The 18,585-nt window shown below is 52.7% G+C and overlaps 1 protein-coding gene across 5 annotated transcripts in view; it reads left to right on the forward strand.

The window, feature by feature from the left end:
- The window catches only part of EPHB2 (EPH receptor B2), a 194,221-nt gene extending 179,398 nt beyond the window's left edge, over nucleotides 1–14,823 (forward strand). For 3 of the 5 annotated variants that reach the window (XM_045476073.1, XM_045476069.1, XM_045476070.1), the window contains exons 10-16: nucleotides 1,149–1,289; nucleotides 1,834–2,081; nucleotides 3,057–3,272; nucleotides 4,144–4,293; nucleotides 5,257–5,450; nucleotides 6,167–6,322; nucleotides 6,831–14,823. In XM_045476073.1, the coding sequence (XP_045332029.1) occupies nucleotides 1,149–1,289; nucleotides 1,834–2,081; nucleotides 3,057–3,272; nucleotides 4,144–4,293; nucleotides 5,257–5,450; nucleotides 6,167–6,322; nucleotides 6,831–6,939 (1,214 nt within the window). In that variant the 3' untranslated portion in view covers nucleotides 6,940–14,823. The remainder of the gene's footprint in view (nucleotides 1–1,148; nucleotides 1,290–1,833; nucleotides 2,082–3,056; nucleotides 3,273–4,143; nucleotides 4,294–5,256; nucleotides 5,451–6,166; nucleotides 6,323–6,830) is intronic. The other 2 variants (XM_045476072.1, XM_045476071.1) reach the window with 1 other exon arrangement.
- Nucleotides 14,824–18,585: the final 3,762 nt, after the last annotated feature.

The raw sequence follows: 18,585 nt of genomic DNA on the forward strand, positions 1-18,585 counted from the left end.
AATAAAACTTTATTTACAAAACGGTCAGTGGGCCATTTTGCCAACCTGTGTGTTAGAGGTTCCAATTTTAGATTCCTGGAATATCTGCAACAGAAACAGAGTGATCAACTAACATGTCCAAGGTCACACAGCTGAGCAGCATTGATGCCCCCATTCACCAACCAGCCAAGCCTTACTATGGTCCAGGGACTCCAGCTCCCTCCTCCTAGAGTTGCTGCCTCCAAAGTCGCTGCCCCTGGGGCAATGGAGAATGTGGGCAGGGAGCTGGGGAAGCCAGAGGGAGGCCTGGGCAGCAGAAGATGAGTTATCTGGGAGGGAGAATATGGGATTGATCACCTTTCCCTTCCTTCCAAGTGTTTTGTTGGCTCGGTGCTAGGATCAGAATTAGGTCTTTGATATCCAAGTTACATCCTTAATTTCTGCATCAAATAAAAAAGTACATCCAAATCAAGAATCGAATTAATATGCCCCATGTCCAACCACATGCTGATCACCAGGAAATTTGAGATCTGGCGTGGTTTAAGACTAACTAGTGGGGGACCTGGGAAGTGGGCCGAGTGATGGGTCCTCCGACCCTAGTGAGTAGGCAGCCCCTCCAGGCTCTGGGGCCTGCCTGGGAGAGCTGAGGCAGCCAGGAAGTTCCCTGAAGGGAGAGGATGCTTAAATTAAGCCTTAAAAGACAAGGAAGGCTCCTTAGCAGCTGCCCAAGAACATGGACTCCTACCTCCTCTTTCTCTATATCTTCCAAATCTCTCTCTTCCTTCTTGACTTCCTCTTCCTTTTCTTTGCACCCCTGATTCTCTAACACAAGAGTGACAAACCTATCTATCCTTTTATGCCCACACCCATAGTAGACATTGCTGAACAACCCTGACAGTGTTTTAGCTCCTTCAGGAAGACATTACTAATCAATTAGAGTTGGAACAAGAGCTAGAACCTATTTGCTCTCTCTGCCGAGCTCTCTGTGTTCTCCTCACCCTTCTACTCAGCTCAGTGCCCATCTGCTCACCGAGACTCAGAGAGGTCAAGTAGCCTGCAAAGGGTTGCCCAGTTCCTATGGGGCCATATGGGAGTGTATTTCCCTCTACAGAGGGACTAACTGTAGCCTTTCCATTTGTCCACATCTTGATTCTGTGCATGTGACCAAGCCTGGTCTTGTCCCCCAGTGACCCCAGGCATGAAGATCTACATCGACCCTTTCACCTATGAGGACCCCAATGAGGCAGTGCGGGAGTTTGCCAAGGAAATTGACATCTCCTGTGTCAAAATTGAGCAGGTGATTGGAGCAGGTAGGTGGTGGGTGCTCTCCCAGGTACCATGGCCTCAGCCATGAGGGAGGAGTACTCTAGGGGCAGAGGGCAGCATGTGGGGTAGGAGCCTCAGAGGACCCTCCAAGGCCTGAAGGTTCAGAATACCCAAGGTGGAAAAGCCCTCAAGGGTCATCCAGGAAAACTACCTCATCGATAGATGAGGAAACTGAGGCACAGGGCTGGGAAGGAGCTTGCATATCATGTCAGAGATTGAGCTAGGTCTAGAACCCAATTCTCTGGACTCAGTCTAGTGCTGTGTCCTTCCTGTCCCTCTCTCCATCCCCCCAGGTTCCCCTACAGCCTTACCCCATACCCAGCCAAATACCATGGGGCAGCTGTGGAGAGTTTACTGAGACCTTAGGGGCCCCCACATTCTACAAAGGGGTTCTTTGTCAAGAGGATGAGCTGACCACTGGGGAGAAAAAGTTCATTCAGGACCCAGGAATAGAGGTTACAGGGAGTGGGAAGGTGACATTTCCAGCTGGCAAGTGACATCCTGCCTTTCTTGGTGTGTGTGTCCCAGGGGAGTTTGGTGAGGTATGCAGTGGCCACCTAAAACTGCCAGGCAAGAGAGAGATCTTTGTGGCCATCAAGACGCTCAAGTCAGGCTATACTGAGAAGCAGCGCCGGGACTTCCTGAGCGAGGCCTCCATCATGGGCCAGTTCGACCACCCCAACGTCATCCACCTGGAGGGTGTTGTCACCAAGAGCACGCCTGTGATGATCATCACTGAGTTCATGGAGAATGGCTCCCTGGACTCCTTCCTCCGGGTAGGGAAAGCCAAGAGTTCCAGGGGCCCATGGGTGGGGAGGAAAAGGAGTGGTGGAAATAACTTCATGTTGTCAGAGCCTGACGGGGTCTTGGGGAAAACCTGTGTCAGGAGGGGCTCGTATGCTGCCTCTTTCCATCCTCTTACCAGTGGCAGACATTGCTAATGACCCCAGAACTCTGTCCCCCTGAACCAGGTGGTAGTCTCAGAATCCTTTCAATCTAAGAAACCACAACCAGTCCGTCAAAGTTAGCACGCAGCCTGAAATCCGTTATCATCTATGCTTTTAGCCAACCTTCTCATTATGCAGGAGAGAAAAGTGAGGTTCAAAGATGGGTACGGTTTGCCCAGGATTACCTAGGGGGTCAGGGTGAGAGCCAGGACTGGAACCAGGTCTCTTGAACCCTAGTCCAGGATTTTCACCAGATTCTGGATTTCTCCAAAGCCATATGGGCTAGTGGGAGGAGTCCGGAGCACAAGGCCAAGAGAGGAGAGTTTTCAGACCCCCCAGGAGATCACAGTTAACCAGCTAGACAAAAAGCATCGAAACGTGCTGCTAGACTAGTTGCCATTTAACAAACGTTTTTAAGCACCTCCTATGTGCCATGTATATACCTCTGTGTGCCTTCTTATTTAACTCAGACAGCCCTGGGAGATGGATATAACTTATCCCCATTTAATACACAGATGAGGAAACAGACTCAAGAGGTTAGATCACTTGTCCAAGGTTGCACGGCCAGGAAAGGGCAGAGCCAGAGTCAAACCAGCTGCGTCTACTCCAAAGCCCATGTTCTTTCCCCCACCGTGAAATTGGCCTCTCGTGGGCCTCTCTCAGACCTCCAAGCATCTGAATTCTTCCCACAGGGAGCATGAGGCCAGGGTAGCAGGGTCCTGCTCTGGTTTCCTGTTGTGCCGATGATCCAGAGCTCTGATTGATGCCCTCCCATTCACTGTGTTTTCTCCACTTCTCCCAAAGCAAAATGATGGGCAGTTCACAGTCATCCAGCTGGTGGGCATGCTCCGGGGCATCGCAGCTGGCATGAAGTACCTGGCAGACATGAACTACGTCCACCGCGACCTGGCCGCCCGCAACATCCTCGTCAACAGCAACCTGGTCTGCAAGGTGTCTGACTTTGGGCTCTCACGCTTTCTGGAGGATGATACCTCAGACCCCACCTACACCAGCGCGCTGGTAAGATGGAGGCAGAGAACAGCGGGGTCATGGTGCCAGGAAAGAGGACATACATAGGTGTCCATCTCTCCCTACAATACCTTTTCACTGACACCTGCTCATGCCAAGCACTGTGCCGGACCCAAGAGACATCACTGCCCTCTTGGAGCTCACAGGCTGGCAGGGGACACAGGTGTGCAGAGAAACATGGGGTAACAGAGCTCTAAGTCAGGACACCAGTCTTGGGAGGCCCAGGAAGGCTTGCTAAGAGGGGGTGAGATGTGAGCTGAAAGCTGAAGGGCCAGTAAAAGTTTGCCAGATGCCATGTTCTCAAGCCAAGCTGTGACTGGAACACAGACCCTAAGAGGGGAGGAGGTGGGCAGTGAGACTGGAGAGGCAGGCAGGGCTGATTTTGGAGACCTGGAATGCCTAAACTCAGGACTGTCCCCTGCTGAAGAGTTTTAAACAGAAAGGAGCAAGACGAAGCCCCTGCCCGACGAACTCAGAATCTATAGCAGAAGAAGAGGCAAGCACACAGCAAATGATTTCAGTACTGCTCTGTATGACAACTGCCTCCCTGACAGAGATCGAGGACCCAGTTGGAGGATGAAAAAGAGTGAGCAACTCCTTGGCACTTGGGACTTAGGGAGAGACTTTCAGAGATACTTAAAGGATAAGGAGGGGTTTTCAGACAGCAGAGTGAGGAAAGGCGTTTCATGCAGAGGGAACAGCACGTGCAAATGCTCAAGGCCTAAAGTAGCATGGTGAGTTTGAGAAAGAATGAGGGGTTTCGTGTGACTGGTACGCACAGGGCACAGGGTGAGGAATATTGAGGGCAGAGAGCACACGGATCAGCCTCTCACCCATTAACTTTCCTCATTGTGTTCCCCAGGGTGGGAAGATCCCCATCCGCTGGACGGCCCCAGAAGCCATCCAGTACCGGAAGTTCACCTCAGCCAGTGACGTGTGGAGCTATGGTATCGTCATGTGGGAGGTGATGTCCTACGGGGAACGGCCCTACTGGGACATGACCAACCAGGATGTGAGTATCCAAGGGGGCTGGGCAGAGCTTCTGTGGCCAGCCAGATGGGAGGGGAAGATCCAGAATTCCTGGCCTTTTTCTGATCTCCCAGGGAATGGGAGCAAGGTCTCTGAGATACCGGGCCAAGGCAGCTCCCAGCCCAACGGTGGCTGATTCAGATGTCTACACAGGACTCTGGACTCTCCAGAGGTCAAGAGCAGGAAAGGCCTACACATCCACAATTCAGCAAATCTTCAAGATGCCTTCACTTTGTGGTCAGCCCTGAGTGAGACTATCTCAGGTGTTTTCCACATAACTGGGGGACAGGACGCTTATTCCAGGAACAAGATTTGTCATCAGGAACTTTATGATCAGCTGTTAAATGGGAGAAGGCAGGTGTCAAGTCCTGTAGGTGTTGAGGCAAGGGCAGCATGAACAAAATCAGGAAGTCTTCACAGGACAGGTGGGATGCTTACAGTAGTAGGACTTGGAGACATGAGGACTTCAAATGGGAACAATAACCCGTGCAAAGGCCCCGAGGTGGGAACTGAGGGATCATATTGGGGATCGGTAGAGAGGAAAGATGATCAGAAAGGTCGATAAGGTTCAATAATGGGGTGTTTGAAAATCAACCCAGCAAATTCTGATTTGCAACAACACAAAACAGGAAGGACTTGAAGAAGCTTCTTGAGCATGGAGGGTGACTCACGGTCCAGCTAGGGAAAGTGATTCTGGGCCTAGTGGCAGGACAGATTGGAGAGAGGGGGTAGGCACCCAGGTTGCAGGTCAGACTGAGGCCATAGGCGGTGGGAACTCAAGTGAGGCCCGTCCTTGGGGCTGTATCCAGGAGGTGAAAGCAGTTGCCATGGCGACCAAATAGGTCTTTCCTGCAATACAGAGTGGGGGGTGGAAAGACAGGACAGGTTAGAGGCAGATGCTCTTACCCCACCCACCCCACCAACGCTGCCCCTGTGTTGTTTCCAGGTAATCAATGCCATAGAGCAGGACTATCGGCTGCCGCCACCCATGGACTGCCCAAGCGCCCTACATCAGCTCATGCTAGACTGCTGGCAGAAGGACCGAAACCACCGGCCTAAGTTTGGCCAGATCGTCAACACGCTGGACAAGATGATCCGAAACCCCAACAGCCTCAAAGCCATGGCACCCCTCTCCTCCGGGTACGGCTCTGGTCTGGCCCCACTCCCTCCTCCCAGTATATCTCCACCCCATCCCCAAATCTCCAAATCTCCACTCCCTCAAGCTCCACCTGCCTCAGGCAGATGATCTACACTGCAGCTTGGGGTCAGGGAAGGTCAGCACTAATGTTGACTGGGCATTAGCCCTGCCTTGGGGGTGTGGAGGAGCCCAGGACACAGAAAAGGAGAAGGAAGCGGTAAAGGTGGTAAAGGAAGCACTTTTTTTTTTTTAATATTTATTAAATATTTATTAAAATTCTCCAGCGTGGAGAAGGATGGAGGAAATACGGAATAGTAGCACACTTAGTCCTGCCACACTTAGTCCTGCACACTTAGACTCCTTCCTCCTGCAAATAGGAGGCTTGGAGAAGCATCTCCCTCCTCACCGTGGTGGTCCAGCCTTCCAGGGGTCCCCACAGAGGCTTTCCTGGGTTTTCCAGGTGGCCTCAGCATGGAGTCCTGCACACACACTCACTCTCACATAGCCACACATATACGTGTGCTCATTTACATAGGTGCAAATTCACATCCACTCTCACACAAATACTCGCGTACGTATACATTCATTCACCTTTGTTCACGCAGATGGATACACAGGTGCAGGTACGCAGCCCACGGGTGTGCCCACGCCCATGCTTACCCCCGCCCCCCCTCCCAGCTCATGCCCTGACCATCTCTGTTGCCCACCCCACCCCCAGAATCAACCTGCCGCTGCTGGACCGCACGATCCCCGACTACACCAGCTTTAACACCGTGGATGAGTGGCTGGAAGCCATCAAGATGGGGCAGTACAAGGAGAGCTTTGCCAATGCCGGCTTCACCTCCTTCGACGTCGTGTCGCAGATGATGATGGAGTAAGTGCCCGGCTGCCTCCACCCACCACCCTCAATACCCCTCCCCACCCATCTCACTAAGTAGGGGGCTCTGGAGGGTGAGGGACAGACAGTGTCCAGTACGGATGTGTGGGACAAGATGGCCAGCTTGGGGTCATATTCAGAACACCACCCGGGTCTGCCTGTGACCATGGGCCAATCAGAACCTCCCTCAGCCCCAGTTTTCTTCTGTAAACGGGAGATTGGTAGGACGATCAAAGGGATATAAAGTGAGCGGGCGCTTCATAAGTGCAAGTTCCCTCCTCCCTCCCCGTAGCAGGGGAGACCAGTGCCCCCTGAGTGTCCTGACTCCCAGTCACACGCTCCTTCCACCCCCAGCCCATCACTCCTGCTCCAGACATCCACCCACTCACCCCCCTCCCTTGCTCTCTTCAGCAGGACACCCCTGGAGAAGCCCAGACAGCTCTCTACCTGGCCCAAAGTCCCCTCCATCCCCACATTTCCTAACGCACATGCTTCTCTCCTAAAGGGACATTCTCCGGGTTGGGGTCACCTTGGCTGGCCACCAGAAAAAAATCCTGAACAGTATCCAGGTGATGCGGGCACAGATGAACCAGATCCAGTCTGTGGAGGTTTGACATTCATCCGCCTCGGCTCACCTCTTCCTCCAGCCCCCCCCCCCACTCCGCCCCACACGCCAGCCCCCTGGTTCTCCGTCCACGTCCACCGCAGGGTCAGCCACCTGCCAGGAGGCCACGGGCAGCAGGAAGAACCGAGCAGCGCTCCAGCCACGAGACGTCACCAAGAATATGTGCAACTCAGATGATGGAAAAAAGGGAACGGGGACAAAAGAAAATAGATCCAGGGAGGGGGCGGGAAATACAAGGAATATTTTTTAAAGAGGATTCTCATAAGGAAAGTGATCATTGTTCTTAGGGAAAAAAAAAGAAAAGAAAAGAAAAGAAAAGAAAAAAAAAAGGGCTTGGGAGATCCACGCGATTTGTCCCAATTGGAGACCAAAAGCAGTTTCTCTCCAACTCCCTCTGGGAAGGCGACCTGGCCAGAGCCAAGAAACACTTTCAGGAAAACCAATGTGAAGGGGGAGACAGGGGCCACCCTTCTCTCCTGTCCCTGGGCTGTTCTTCCAGGCCTCACTCAACAGCCACACGGCAGGCAGACGGGGCAGGCGGGCGGACAGGCAGCCGCCGCGGGAACCACTCGGGGAAACTCCACTCCTGCCGCCACTGGGCAAACAGAAGAATTTTTCTGTCTTTGGAGAATATTTTAGAAACTCCAATGAAAAAGACTTGTTTCTCCTGTCGGCTCATGGGGCCAAAAGGGGGCTGTTGTCTTCCTCGGTCGGGGAGACCACGGGGACACCGGCAAGGTCAACCTTCCTGAGGATGCATAGCCCTGCCTGCAGGCCCGATGCTGCAGTGACGACTGCCACTGAGAAGGATTGCTCCTGCATTTGGGTTTGTTTACAGCAATTCGTGGACTCGGGGGTATTTTGGTCAGGGGTGGATTTGGTTTGGGGGGTTTGTTTGTTGGGTTGTTTTTTTTTTTTTTAATGACAATGAAGTGACACTTTGACATTTCCTACCTTTTGAGGACTTGATCCTTCTCCAAGAAGAAGGTGCTTTCTGCTTACTGACTTAGGCAATACACCAAGGGCGAGATTTTATATGCACATTTCTGGATTTTTTATATGGTTTTCATTGACACTCTTCCCTCCTCCCCCTGCAGAGAGTTCCCCCCTGCTGCCAGGCCTCACCAAAGCCAACTGCCACGGGGCCATCTGGGCCGTTCAGAGACCAAGTGAGATTTGGGAGGATGAGGGGCCAAGGTGGAGGGGCACCCCACCCAGGACTGTTTTTGAAAGCACCAGATTGAGAAGGAAGTGAGCCCTAGGGCTGCAGAATCACACGACTTTGCCCACTTCTCCACCCGCCCTCTGCCCCAGTCTGTCCAGTACTTTCTAGACAAATAGGCCCCTTCGAGGTTCCTGAGTGCCCTCGGATGGCCAGAACCCAGTTTCGCCCCTGGGAGCCTAGACCGGGCCTCAGATCATTCACTGTGATATCCCAGCCCTCCAGAGTGTCACCCTCAGAGATGTGTGCAGGCGCTCCTTCCCTCCACTGGGGGGAAAGTGTATGGTTTCTCTCCCACCCCCTCCCCCCACCCCCAGCCCAGACCTTCACCCAGGTCTGAAGGTCTTGGCCGTGGGAAAACCATCAGCCACGGGGTCTGGCTACAAACTCCCTCCTGTGAGCAAATGCAGGCACTTGAGCAGAACAATCGGTTAGTGAACTGAATGGAAATAAACACTTTAGTTATAAAATGACCCCTGTTCTCTGTAAGTTCCAAGAGAGACTCTGGCACCCTGGGGCATGTCAAGTGACCCATGATGCTCTTTTAAGGGATGCTTCCTTCCCCGGGGTTCTAGAAGGCCCAGGGCTGAGAAACCAAAGGTCCACGTGTCCTTTCTGGCTCTGGCTTGTCAAAAGCACAGGCAACAGAAGAAGCAAGTTGGAAGTGGCTCGGGATTCACGTTCGATGCCCTGCAAATCAGGATGAGCCGCTTCGGGAGGCATCAGGAGCAGGAGGTTGACAGGGGTGCACTCGGTTCTCCTGGGCCAAAGGAAGGGGGTCCGGGTGTTAGGTAAGCTGTGATAGTGGTAGTGCGAGGGTCCTGGAGTAGCCATGGGTCCCCAGTCAAAGCCACAGGTAAGATCCCCTTATCCTGGTCAACACCAATCTCTGTGCAGATGGGCTCCTACTTACATATAATCAGAAATCTTTTTGTGGAAGGAGGAGGCAGGGAGGCGGATGTGCTGTGGATATCAAGTCTGGCTGAGGAGGGAGAGGCAGAGACACCACATCTCAGGACCTTCCCCTTTGTCCATGGGAGACTGACCAGGAGGAAGGATCCCAGCCGCAGGTGGCCCATGGGGCAGCCTGGCCCAGCCTGTCGTCTGTCACTCACCTGTTCTCAGAGCCCAAGATGTAAAGGGAAGGAAGGGATTAAGAGGGGAGCATGGGCCCCTGGGGGGAACAACAGAGTGAGCCACAGGGAAGGCATTGGCTTGCTGCCCACGAACTGGCCAGCCTTGGCCCAGCCAGCTGCCCTTTGTGCCCCAAAGCTGCCCAGCACGGGTGGCAGCTGTCCTAACACACAAGGTCACCTTCTGGAGGGAGCTGCCTTGATGCTCTTCAGATTAACTCCGTCTCCCCAGCCCGCCCCCCACTACTCTGGGGCCCCACACAGGGCTGGCACTCAGTGCTTCCTGTCAGATGGCTTCCTGTCCTAAGCTGCTAGGCTGGTGCCTGCTCGCCAACTCATTTGCCCATCCACCCTTGAGTGCCGAGTCTTCAGGGGTCCCGGGCCCCCCTGTGCCTGCTTCTCAGAGTGAGGATGCCACCCAGACCCTCTGTGTCCCCACTTCAGGGTAACAGGTATCACTGTGACTGCCTCGGGTGTGGGCAGAAGCCCACCTCTCCCTGCTGCTGGGGCAGCTCTGTCCCCACCACCTCTTGCTTGCTTCTCGGCAGGGAGCAGCAGGCCATTCTGCCAAGCGCCTTCCGCTGATAATACCCACTCGCCTGGGCACACGGCGCCGAGCCTCCCGCTGCCTGGTTACTAATCCCTTCCTGGCTCAACCTCCCCAAGTGCCAGCCCCCACCTGCCCCGCAGTGTCAGAGGACTTTCCGGCTGCTCTGCACACAGTTGGTACTGGAGGAAAGAAAGCCGCCTTGTAAACACGGGCCAGGGCACCATGGAAATGGGGACCAGCTGCTCTCAGAGGGTGTGACAAGCAGACGTGTGTAGGGCCAGGCTGGTACTCCTACTCCACTCCTACTTACTGCCCCAGAAGCCCCCAGAATGGGTTATTGTTGATCAGCAGGTCTCTTCCTGGGGGATGATATTCAAAATTTCGATCAACCGGTAAAATGTGGACGGATCAATCAGAATAGATGATGGCCTTCGTGCTAGAGCAAAAGGCCTCAGAGTAGGGGCTGGGATGTGAGGGCAGTCGGGGACACTTAAGGGACTGGGGCAGTGCTGTTTACTAACCAGTGGTGCCTCCTGCTCAGATGGCATCAGCTGGACTTTGCCCATCATTTCTGGTTGGTCCCCATGCTGCCACCTCTCAGGGAGCTCTCTGCTACCCCCTTGTGTGCAGTCACTAGCCTTGCACCCTCTCAAATCAGGGGCTCATCCCAGAAGACAGGGAGCTCCCAACCATGCCCAGCCAGCCCTTCCTCTGCCTGGCTGAAGCACAGGAAGGACCCAGGATCCAGACCACCACCCACCCCAGTGCTAGCCCTCGGGCACTCCTGGCTCTCTCCTGGGCCCCCGTGGTTCCAAGATGGTACTAAAAGGCTGGAAGACTCTTGCCAAATAGGGTAAATGCATTCAAAGGACAGGATGCCCCATGATGCTAGGGGAAATACACCCTGACCCCAGAGTGGCAGCCTTGGTCCTATGACTAACTTGAGACATGAATCTGGATAAGTCATTTGCCTTCACTGAGCCTCAGTCTCCCATCTGTAAAGTGAGAAGATGGGACTGGGCGAGCCAGGCATGCGAAACACTTTCTACGCCACCGTCCTGTGAGGAGGGACTATTTTCTCCCATAGGTGGGCGGGGGGAGGGGAGACTGAGGCTCAGAGAGGGGAAGTAGCTTCCTCAGGATTACACAGCCAGGAAGGGACAGAGCAGGGCTGTGTTCATCTGTTCCCAATGCCCACTCCACCACACTCGGGTGACATGAAGCACACGGTCAGTGTCTGATGCTGGTTGGTAAGAGATGAGAATGCTCAAATCACTGGGGTTGTCAGGGAGGACTTCGTGGAGGAGGCTGTCTTGAAAATGACAGAAGTTGAGAGGAAGGTCATTCCAGGTGGGAGGTACAGTATAACCAGAGATGCAGAGGCCAGAATTGTCCAGCCATGAGGAGTCATGTCTGGATGAGCCAAAGGAGTGGTGGGAGGTGGGGGTTGCTTGAAGAGGAAGGTGAAGTAGCTTGAACGTGATGCCCAGTCCAGCCACAGCAGGTTCTTGAGCAGAAGAGCAGCAGAAGGAGCACTGGGTTCTAGGAGAAAGAGTCCGTCCAGCCATCAGATGGATGGCAGGATGCCTCATAGCTCCCCCTCTCCTCCTGGAGGAAGAGCCCCCTGGAAAAGCCCTCATTTCTTCCAGGAGAATCCAAGCCCTGCTGCTTCATTGTCCACCCTCACTCACTGAGGCAGATAATCCAAAGAGTCATTTCAGCTGCTTGCAACAGCAGGGTGGGTTTTGTGCTACCTGGTTCCTAATTCAGCTGCACTCACTTGACCCTCACCCCATTTCCGCCAGGCCCCGCTGAGAGCTGCCGGGCCCTGAGGGAGCTGCCACTCGGGACCAGAGTTGCGTGGATGTGGATGGCGGTGGTGGCGTGGGAAGGCAGGCCAGCATGCTGGCAGAGCCCTGGGGGCACAGAGCAGAGTGCAGGGGTGAGCAGGGGCTCGGGCTTGGGTGGGTGGCTCGCACACTGCCCAAGGAAGCCTGTCTCTGCCCCGGGAGGCCTGGCCCTGCCGAGATTACCCAGACGTGTTGGGAGGGTCTGTCTGGGGTCCTGCCGTTTTCAGTAGTGTGTTGTGCTGGGGAAACCCAGAAAGAAGTTGGGGAGCCACACTGCACATGCCTATACCACTTGCTGGCCTTGACAGACTCCCATGAAATGGCTCCTGCCATATAATTTAGCATGAAGAATGACCTTGGAGCTGGCCAGTTTCCCCTTCAGGGAAACCAAAGACCGTGACTTGTCCTTTGTTCTGGGACACAGGAAGGCTCAGGGATGCTGCCCTGGGAGGCTCACCTCAGGAGGTTGATGCCACGGGCAGTGTACTAACTGCTGGTACACTGTGTGGGGCTCTTACTGGTGTTATCATCCCCTCTCTGCTGGTGAGGAAACCGATTCCCAGAGGTGATTCCAGACCATCCCAAGCAAGCCATCTGCCTTTAGTGTTCCCTCCTTCCTGCCTCATAGGATCTTTCAAAACTTTTGTCATCAGCCACCTGTATTAGAATCTTCTGGGCCGTTCATCTTGCAGATTCCCGGGCTGCACCATGACCCCGTAAGTCAGAACCCCTGAGGCCAGCCTCTATTTTTAATAAACTCCTCTAGGAGACTCCTCCAGACACTGAAATCTCTTCACTTCCCCCACAATGACCTATGCCCCGATGTCTGCAGGGAGGGAGGTTCTGGCGTAGACAGGGATTAGGAAAAAGCAAGACATCGTCAGATAAGATGCCCCAACTCAGACATGGATTAGGACCCATGAAGTGGGGGCTGAGCTGACCCTCAGGAATGTGTTCAGACTGAGCTAAGCTTTCAGGAAAATTAGAAAGACCCCCAGACCCAGAGTCTGTCTGAGTTTAGCTCCACAGCATGAAGGCTGCCTCAGGAAAGCTGATATAGCAAGAAGAAACAGGAATTTAATACTTCACAGGGGCCCAGCAGCCCACCCAGGCCACCCTATGGAGACCCCCACAGATCCCAAGGCTACAATCCAGGCCTGTTCATTCAACACCTGGCCAGGTGGGCCAGGCAAAGTCAGGATGGGTCTTTTAGCTGGGCCCAGAGCATCACATAGGCAGCCCCCAACAACCTCTGCTACCCAGACTAGAACATGGCTTTCCCTGGAGGGAAAAGAGGGAGTAAAGGACCCTGTCTCTACTCAGGGTTTAACAGCCCCTGCTGGAGGAGGGGAACGGGAGAGGGAGGAGGTAAGAGCCAGGACCACATGCACTCTGGGGGCCCCGCCGAGACTGTAAAAGTCCAATCTAACATCCCGCGGAGGAAAGATTCCAAGATTCTAAGATTGCAAGCCCCGTGATTCTAAGATTCTAACAGAAGAATTTCATGTTTTTAAGATTCCATCACCCTATGATTCTATACTGATAGTTCTTAAAATTTCAAGTCCCATCGTTCATCCTCGGTCCTTAAACCTGAGTGCCCTAGCCGTGACGAGAGCGCAAAGAGAGAGTGAGAGACATGGGGAGAAAAACAGCTAATATCAAATATTAGCAACAGCTCCATTCTCTGAGTCAGAGATGGACCCTCGCAAGGGCCCAGGACCCTCCTTTTGAGTGTGACGCTGACTTGCTTTCCTGGGTAAGTGGCAGAATTGCCCACACCTGGCCCTCCCAGTGGCCAGTGGGATGGTGCCCCAGCTGAGCAAAGCCCTCACACAGGCCACAGTGCCTACTAGCTTGTGGGCAAGACAGTCTAACTCAGAAGCCAAGTAGGGGCCTCAGTGGCTTCATCTGGGAGGGGACTTACTTATTTGGGGTGGAACATCCCCCTCCCCACCAGAGAGGAAGGTCCAAGGCAAAGAATTGGCTTAGGAAACTGCCCAAGCACACCACCTTACTGTTCAGAGCCAGAGTCTCAACACTGGGCAACCATAGAGTCTTACTACAAACCCCAGAACCAGGTGCCTTCCCACTGACACTTGGGCTGCAGTGTCCATGGCTACACAGCCCCTGCCTGATTCCAAGGACCCTTCACCCTTTCCGGTGAGGCCACTGCCTATGGGATCTGGAAGGCCAAGGAGGCGCCTCTGGATTGGTCGGAACGAGTGGTCAGTCTGGCTGCCCTCCCTTCCATGGACAGGGATTCTGCTGAGCAGGGGGCACAAAGCTGAGTCCCTGAGGCCGGCCCAGGGCAGGCCTGGCAGGGACACTTCCTGACAACCAGCCTCTTTGGACTCCAGAGAAGAGTAATTACTGGTTGATCATGCCCAGCCCCAAATCCTAATCATAGCTGCTATTTCTTGAGTGCCAACGATGTGCCAGGAAACGCACTTAACTTCTTATACACATTGTCTCGCTTCACCCTCACACAGCTCTGTGAGACAGGTACAATCAGAATTCCCATCCCAGAGACTAGGAACCTCAGAGACGTGTATGGTGGCTTTCCCAGGTCACAGAGCCAGCCAGTGGTCTCTGACCCCAGGATCTGCCCTCATCAACACTATGCTATGCTGCTACCAGTGGCCCCTACTCAGCCCCACCCCCTGTCAGACCCTTTGCCAATCAAATCCAGGTCTCTGTGGGGGAACTCTGTTCAGGGCACATTTTCTTTGACCATGGCCTCCTGGAGCCACTGTCTGAGCCATGGGCGGTGGAAGTGAGCATTTGGACTCCTCCCTCCACAACCCAGGTGTCCATTCCAGCCTGGGCCATGCAGGCCAGAGCTCTCAACCAGGGACCAGGGGGTCTGGCAGGGTTTCACTGAACCCTATTCCCTTTGGTCGTGAGCATGGGTTTTCCTGACAATGCTGGGGTGTGGGGAAGTGATGCGGCTGGGGTTCCGATGGCTGTGGGTCAGACCTAGCTCCTCCCCACTGCTATGACCAAGGAAATCTCACCAGCTACGTCCATGAGCAACCCTGATCCTGTTACTCCAATGCCTTTGTAGGAGTATTTTTAGCAGAACTTTTTTTTCCAAAATAAATGTGAATTGTAAAAATTATTGCTCTGACTCATGGCTTGTTCGTTTGTTTGTTTCTTTGTTTGTTTTCCCGCTGAGGTTTCCCAGGGAACAAATGGGCACCCCTAAATGTTCTTAGCAGAGTTTTGAAGCATGGCTAGGAGTTTTCCAGGGCTTAGAATGGAGCCGGGGCTAGGACTAGAATTGGGGTTGGGGTGAGGATTTGTCCTGGGCTGGAGTAGGGTGTTGAACTGAAACACTACGAAGAACACTCAGTCCTGTTTAAGATTCCCATGTCTCCATCAGGGATCCTAGCCTTGGAATCACAACTCTGCCATTTGTTAGCTATGTGCCCTTGGAGAGGTCGTATAACTGCTCTGAGCCTCATTTTCATGTCTGTAAAATGGGGCAATAAAACCAATCACCTAGAGTGTAGTGAGGATTATATGGCAGAGCCTTGAATATGTGAAAAGGGCTCGTCTAAAAAGCTGCTATCATTTGCAGCATTTCCCATGCTGGGAAGAGCATTTCATGGAACCAGTGTTCCTGGGAGCAGACTTGGAGAACCAGTGCTTGGGTAATGCTCTGGGGATTAGAGGTAGAGCAGGACTGAGGCTGAAGTCAGAGCTGGGAACGCGATGGGGTCGAAGTCAAAGGGAATGGGATCTAGGAGGTTGTCTTTTGATTCATTCATTCAATACTCATTTATTCAATCAAAACTTACTTACTGTATTCCTAGTACATGAAATGTGCTGTATTAGATACCTGGGGGAAACATAAATGACCCAAATGTGCATCCTGCCCTGGAGAGCTCATCAGGGCATTTGGTTGACTTCACTGCACATGAATTGGGCACCCACAGAGTGCCAGACATGAGGCTGGTACTAGGAATGCTGTAGTGACTTAGACATGTGCCCTCCCTCATGGAAGTCCCCAGTCAGTGGAGGAAACCAGTAGGCACTCAGGTTATTACAACTCAGGGCAACGCGTGCAACAGTCAAAGTGCCTGTAGATTCCAGGAAAGGTGCCATTAATCCTGAATGGGAGCCCCTAGGGGTCCTGACTGGGGTTCGAAAGCATGCCAGGGAGTTCTCCTGGAAGCTAAGGATAAAGTGTTCCATGTAGAGGCAACAGCAGATACAAAGGTATGAAGTCAACACTGATATATTTTGTGAATTACTATGTAAGTAATACAAGTAGAAACGTGACTACCATGTTAAAAACTAATAAATGATTCTTTATACCAGTTTGTACATACAGACCTCAGGGCTGCCAGCCCCTCTCAGGGCTTAGGGTACCGGGTGGAGGAGACTCTGAGAGCTCACAGTGAGGCCAATTGGGTCACATACCACCTGCGGGCACACAGCACAGTTAGAGCCCAGTGTGCAAACTTAAGACCTTCCTTAGACATCCTGGGGCCTCTGACTCAATGCCAGAGACAGCTTCTGTTTGTCCCAGCCCAGTTCCTCTGAGAAGTATGAATTCCTTACTAGTTCCACCGGCGAGCCCAGGCCCTGGTCCACACCAGGCTCCCCCTAGATCCAGCACAATCTCATGGAGAATTGCCCCAGCTCAGGGACGCTGCCCCAGGTCTCCTACCCCTCCCCCCAGTTCTTTCACCAAACCCTCTTCTCGCACTTCCTTCCCACCCAAGGAGTAGCTGCAACCTCCCTCTGCCCCTTCTGGCTCTATATGGGCGTCCGCGGTCTGTCATTTCACAGGGACAGAGACATTGCAGTGACAAGAGATGTCACCAAGGAGAAAAGAGAAACAGAGGAGGAGTTTTCTCCATAGACTCTCACTAGGTCTGGTGTCAGAGCCATGGAATCCCCTCCCCCCCCCCCCCCCCCATGCCAGGTAAGACTAGAAAAAGTCCATCCCCACCACCACCTCCCCCCAGTCTCCACCACTCCCATCAGACCAAAGGGTGTGCCTGGGCCAGCCCTGCCCCAGAAACCCCGCTGACTCAGCATGTGGAGTCCTGGGGCCAGTAGCACCCCTGCCCACTGCTGGCATTCCTCCCCTGATGCCCCCTGGATGGAACAGTAATAAAATTTGAGACTATATTAGTGCTGCTGCTGCCATGGCCCCTCCTCCCCCTCCCCCTGGTGATGGAGGGTCCCGAGGCAGCAAGAAATGTGCTGAAGCCTGCCCCAATCCCCTTACCCCAGACCCCACCCCAACATACTCACTCACATGCATAAGGTCCCCTCTCATCCAGGGGCACTCGTGTTTATACACACATATTTTTGCCATCAGCTACAAACAGGCACGCACCCGCACATTCATGCATGCACACATACACCCATAGCTGCAGGCTCATGTTCAGACTCACCCCATACACATCAAGTCACATATACACAACAATTACCCCCCAGCATGACCGCAAGTAACTCTCAGAATACTCCCTCTGTGTCAGGCGTGGTTCTGAGTGCTCTGCACATTATCATCCTGCTTAATCTTTTAAACCCGTGCTTCTCAAACTATCTGTGGTGAAAGACCAGGTTTGCTTGGAGGGGAGGGGGTCTGTTTTTTTTTGTTTTGTTCATTTCCAGTTGTTTGTCGATCAATATAAGGTCTTACTGTGAATTCAACACCCAACCTTGTTTATACCCTGTTACATGAGACCTGTCCCTGATCTCACACTTGGATACTATGGCAATGTCACGATGCTACAAATATTTCTGTAATATCTGTACCTACCTTGTCATAGACCAGAAACAAACAGTTCTAGGACGGGCACGAGTCCTATCTATATCTTGAGTAGCAATCCCTTAAAGCATGCCAGAAAGTGGACAACTGGTATTATCCCCATTCGATAAATAAGAAAATGGAGGTACAGCATTTTGAAGATTGCCCACAGTTACACAGCTGGTAAGGGCAGGAGCCAGGATTAGAACCCGGACGGTCTGCTCCAAAACTGTGCTGTCTCATATCCCTACACACTTGGGCACAGAGTTATACTCACATATACAACAAAAGACACACACCTGCAAATACACATATGGACAAGCACTCCAGACACAAATGTGCATGTATTTATTCACTATAGTAAACACACAGGTATGCACACAGAACTACAGGCACAAACATACAGATGTGTCTGTTTTGCTAATTATTATGTCCCTGGTGCTAGTACATTGCCTGGCACACAGTAGGCACTTAGAAAATACTTCTGAATGAATCAATACCTTTATGCCCCATATGCCTTCCTTCTATAAGAACATATATCTATGAGTGTATAGGTTCTCTTTCACGGAGGGACTAACACAGCAGGTTATAAGCACGATCTTTGGGTTCAGGCAGATCACAGTTCAAATCCTGTCTCTGCCATTAATGCTGTGTGACATGGGGAAGTTGCTTCACCTCCCTGAGCCTCAATGTCATCATCTAGAAAATGGAGATTTCAGGGGCACCTGGGTGGTTCAACCGGTTGAGCATCCGACTTCAGCTCAGGTCATGATCTCATGGCTGTGAGTTCGAGCCCCCTGTCTGGCTCCGTGCTGACAGCTCAGAGCCTGGAGCCTGCTTTGGATTCTGTGTCTCCCCCTCTCTGCCCCTGCCCACCCCCCAGCTTGCACTCTGTCTCTGTCTCTCTCAAAAATACAAAAATGTTAAAAAAAAATTTTAATAAAATAAAATATAGTGGGCACAGAAGAATGCATGATCTAAGACCTCATTTTTAAAAAGATTAAGAGCAGCCAAATTAATCAATGGTGGTAGAATTCATGAGTGGTTATTTCCAGGAAGTGGAGAAGGGAACCACAGGAGAGGCTGGAAGTCTTCCACACCTCGGTCTAGGTG

The sequence above is a fragment of the Leopardus geoffroyi genome, chromosome C1 (assembly GCF_018350155.1).
Source record: "Leopardus geoffroyi isolate Oge1 chromosome C1, O.geoffroyi_Oge1_pat1.0, whole genome shotgun sequence".
Lineage (NCBI taxonomy): Eukaryota > Metazoa > Chordata > Mammalia > Carnivora > Felidae > Leopardus > Leopardus geoffroyi.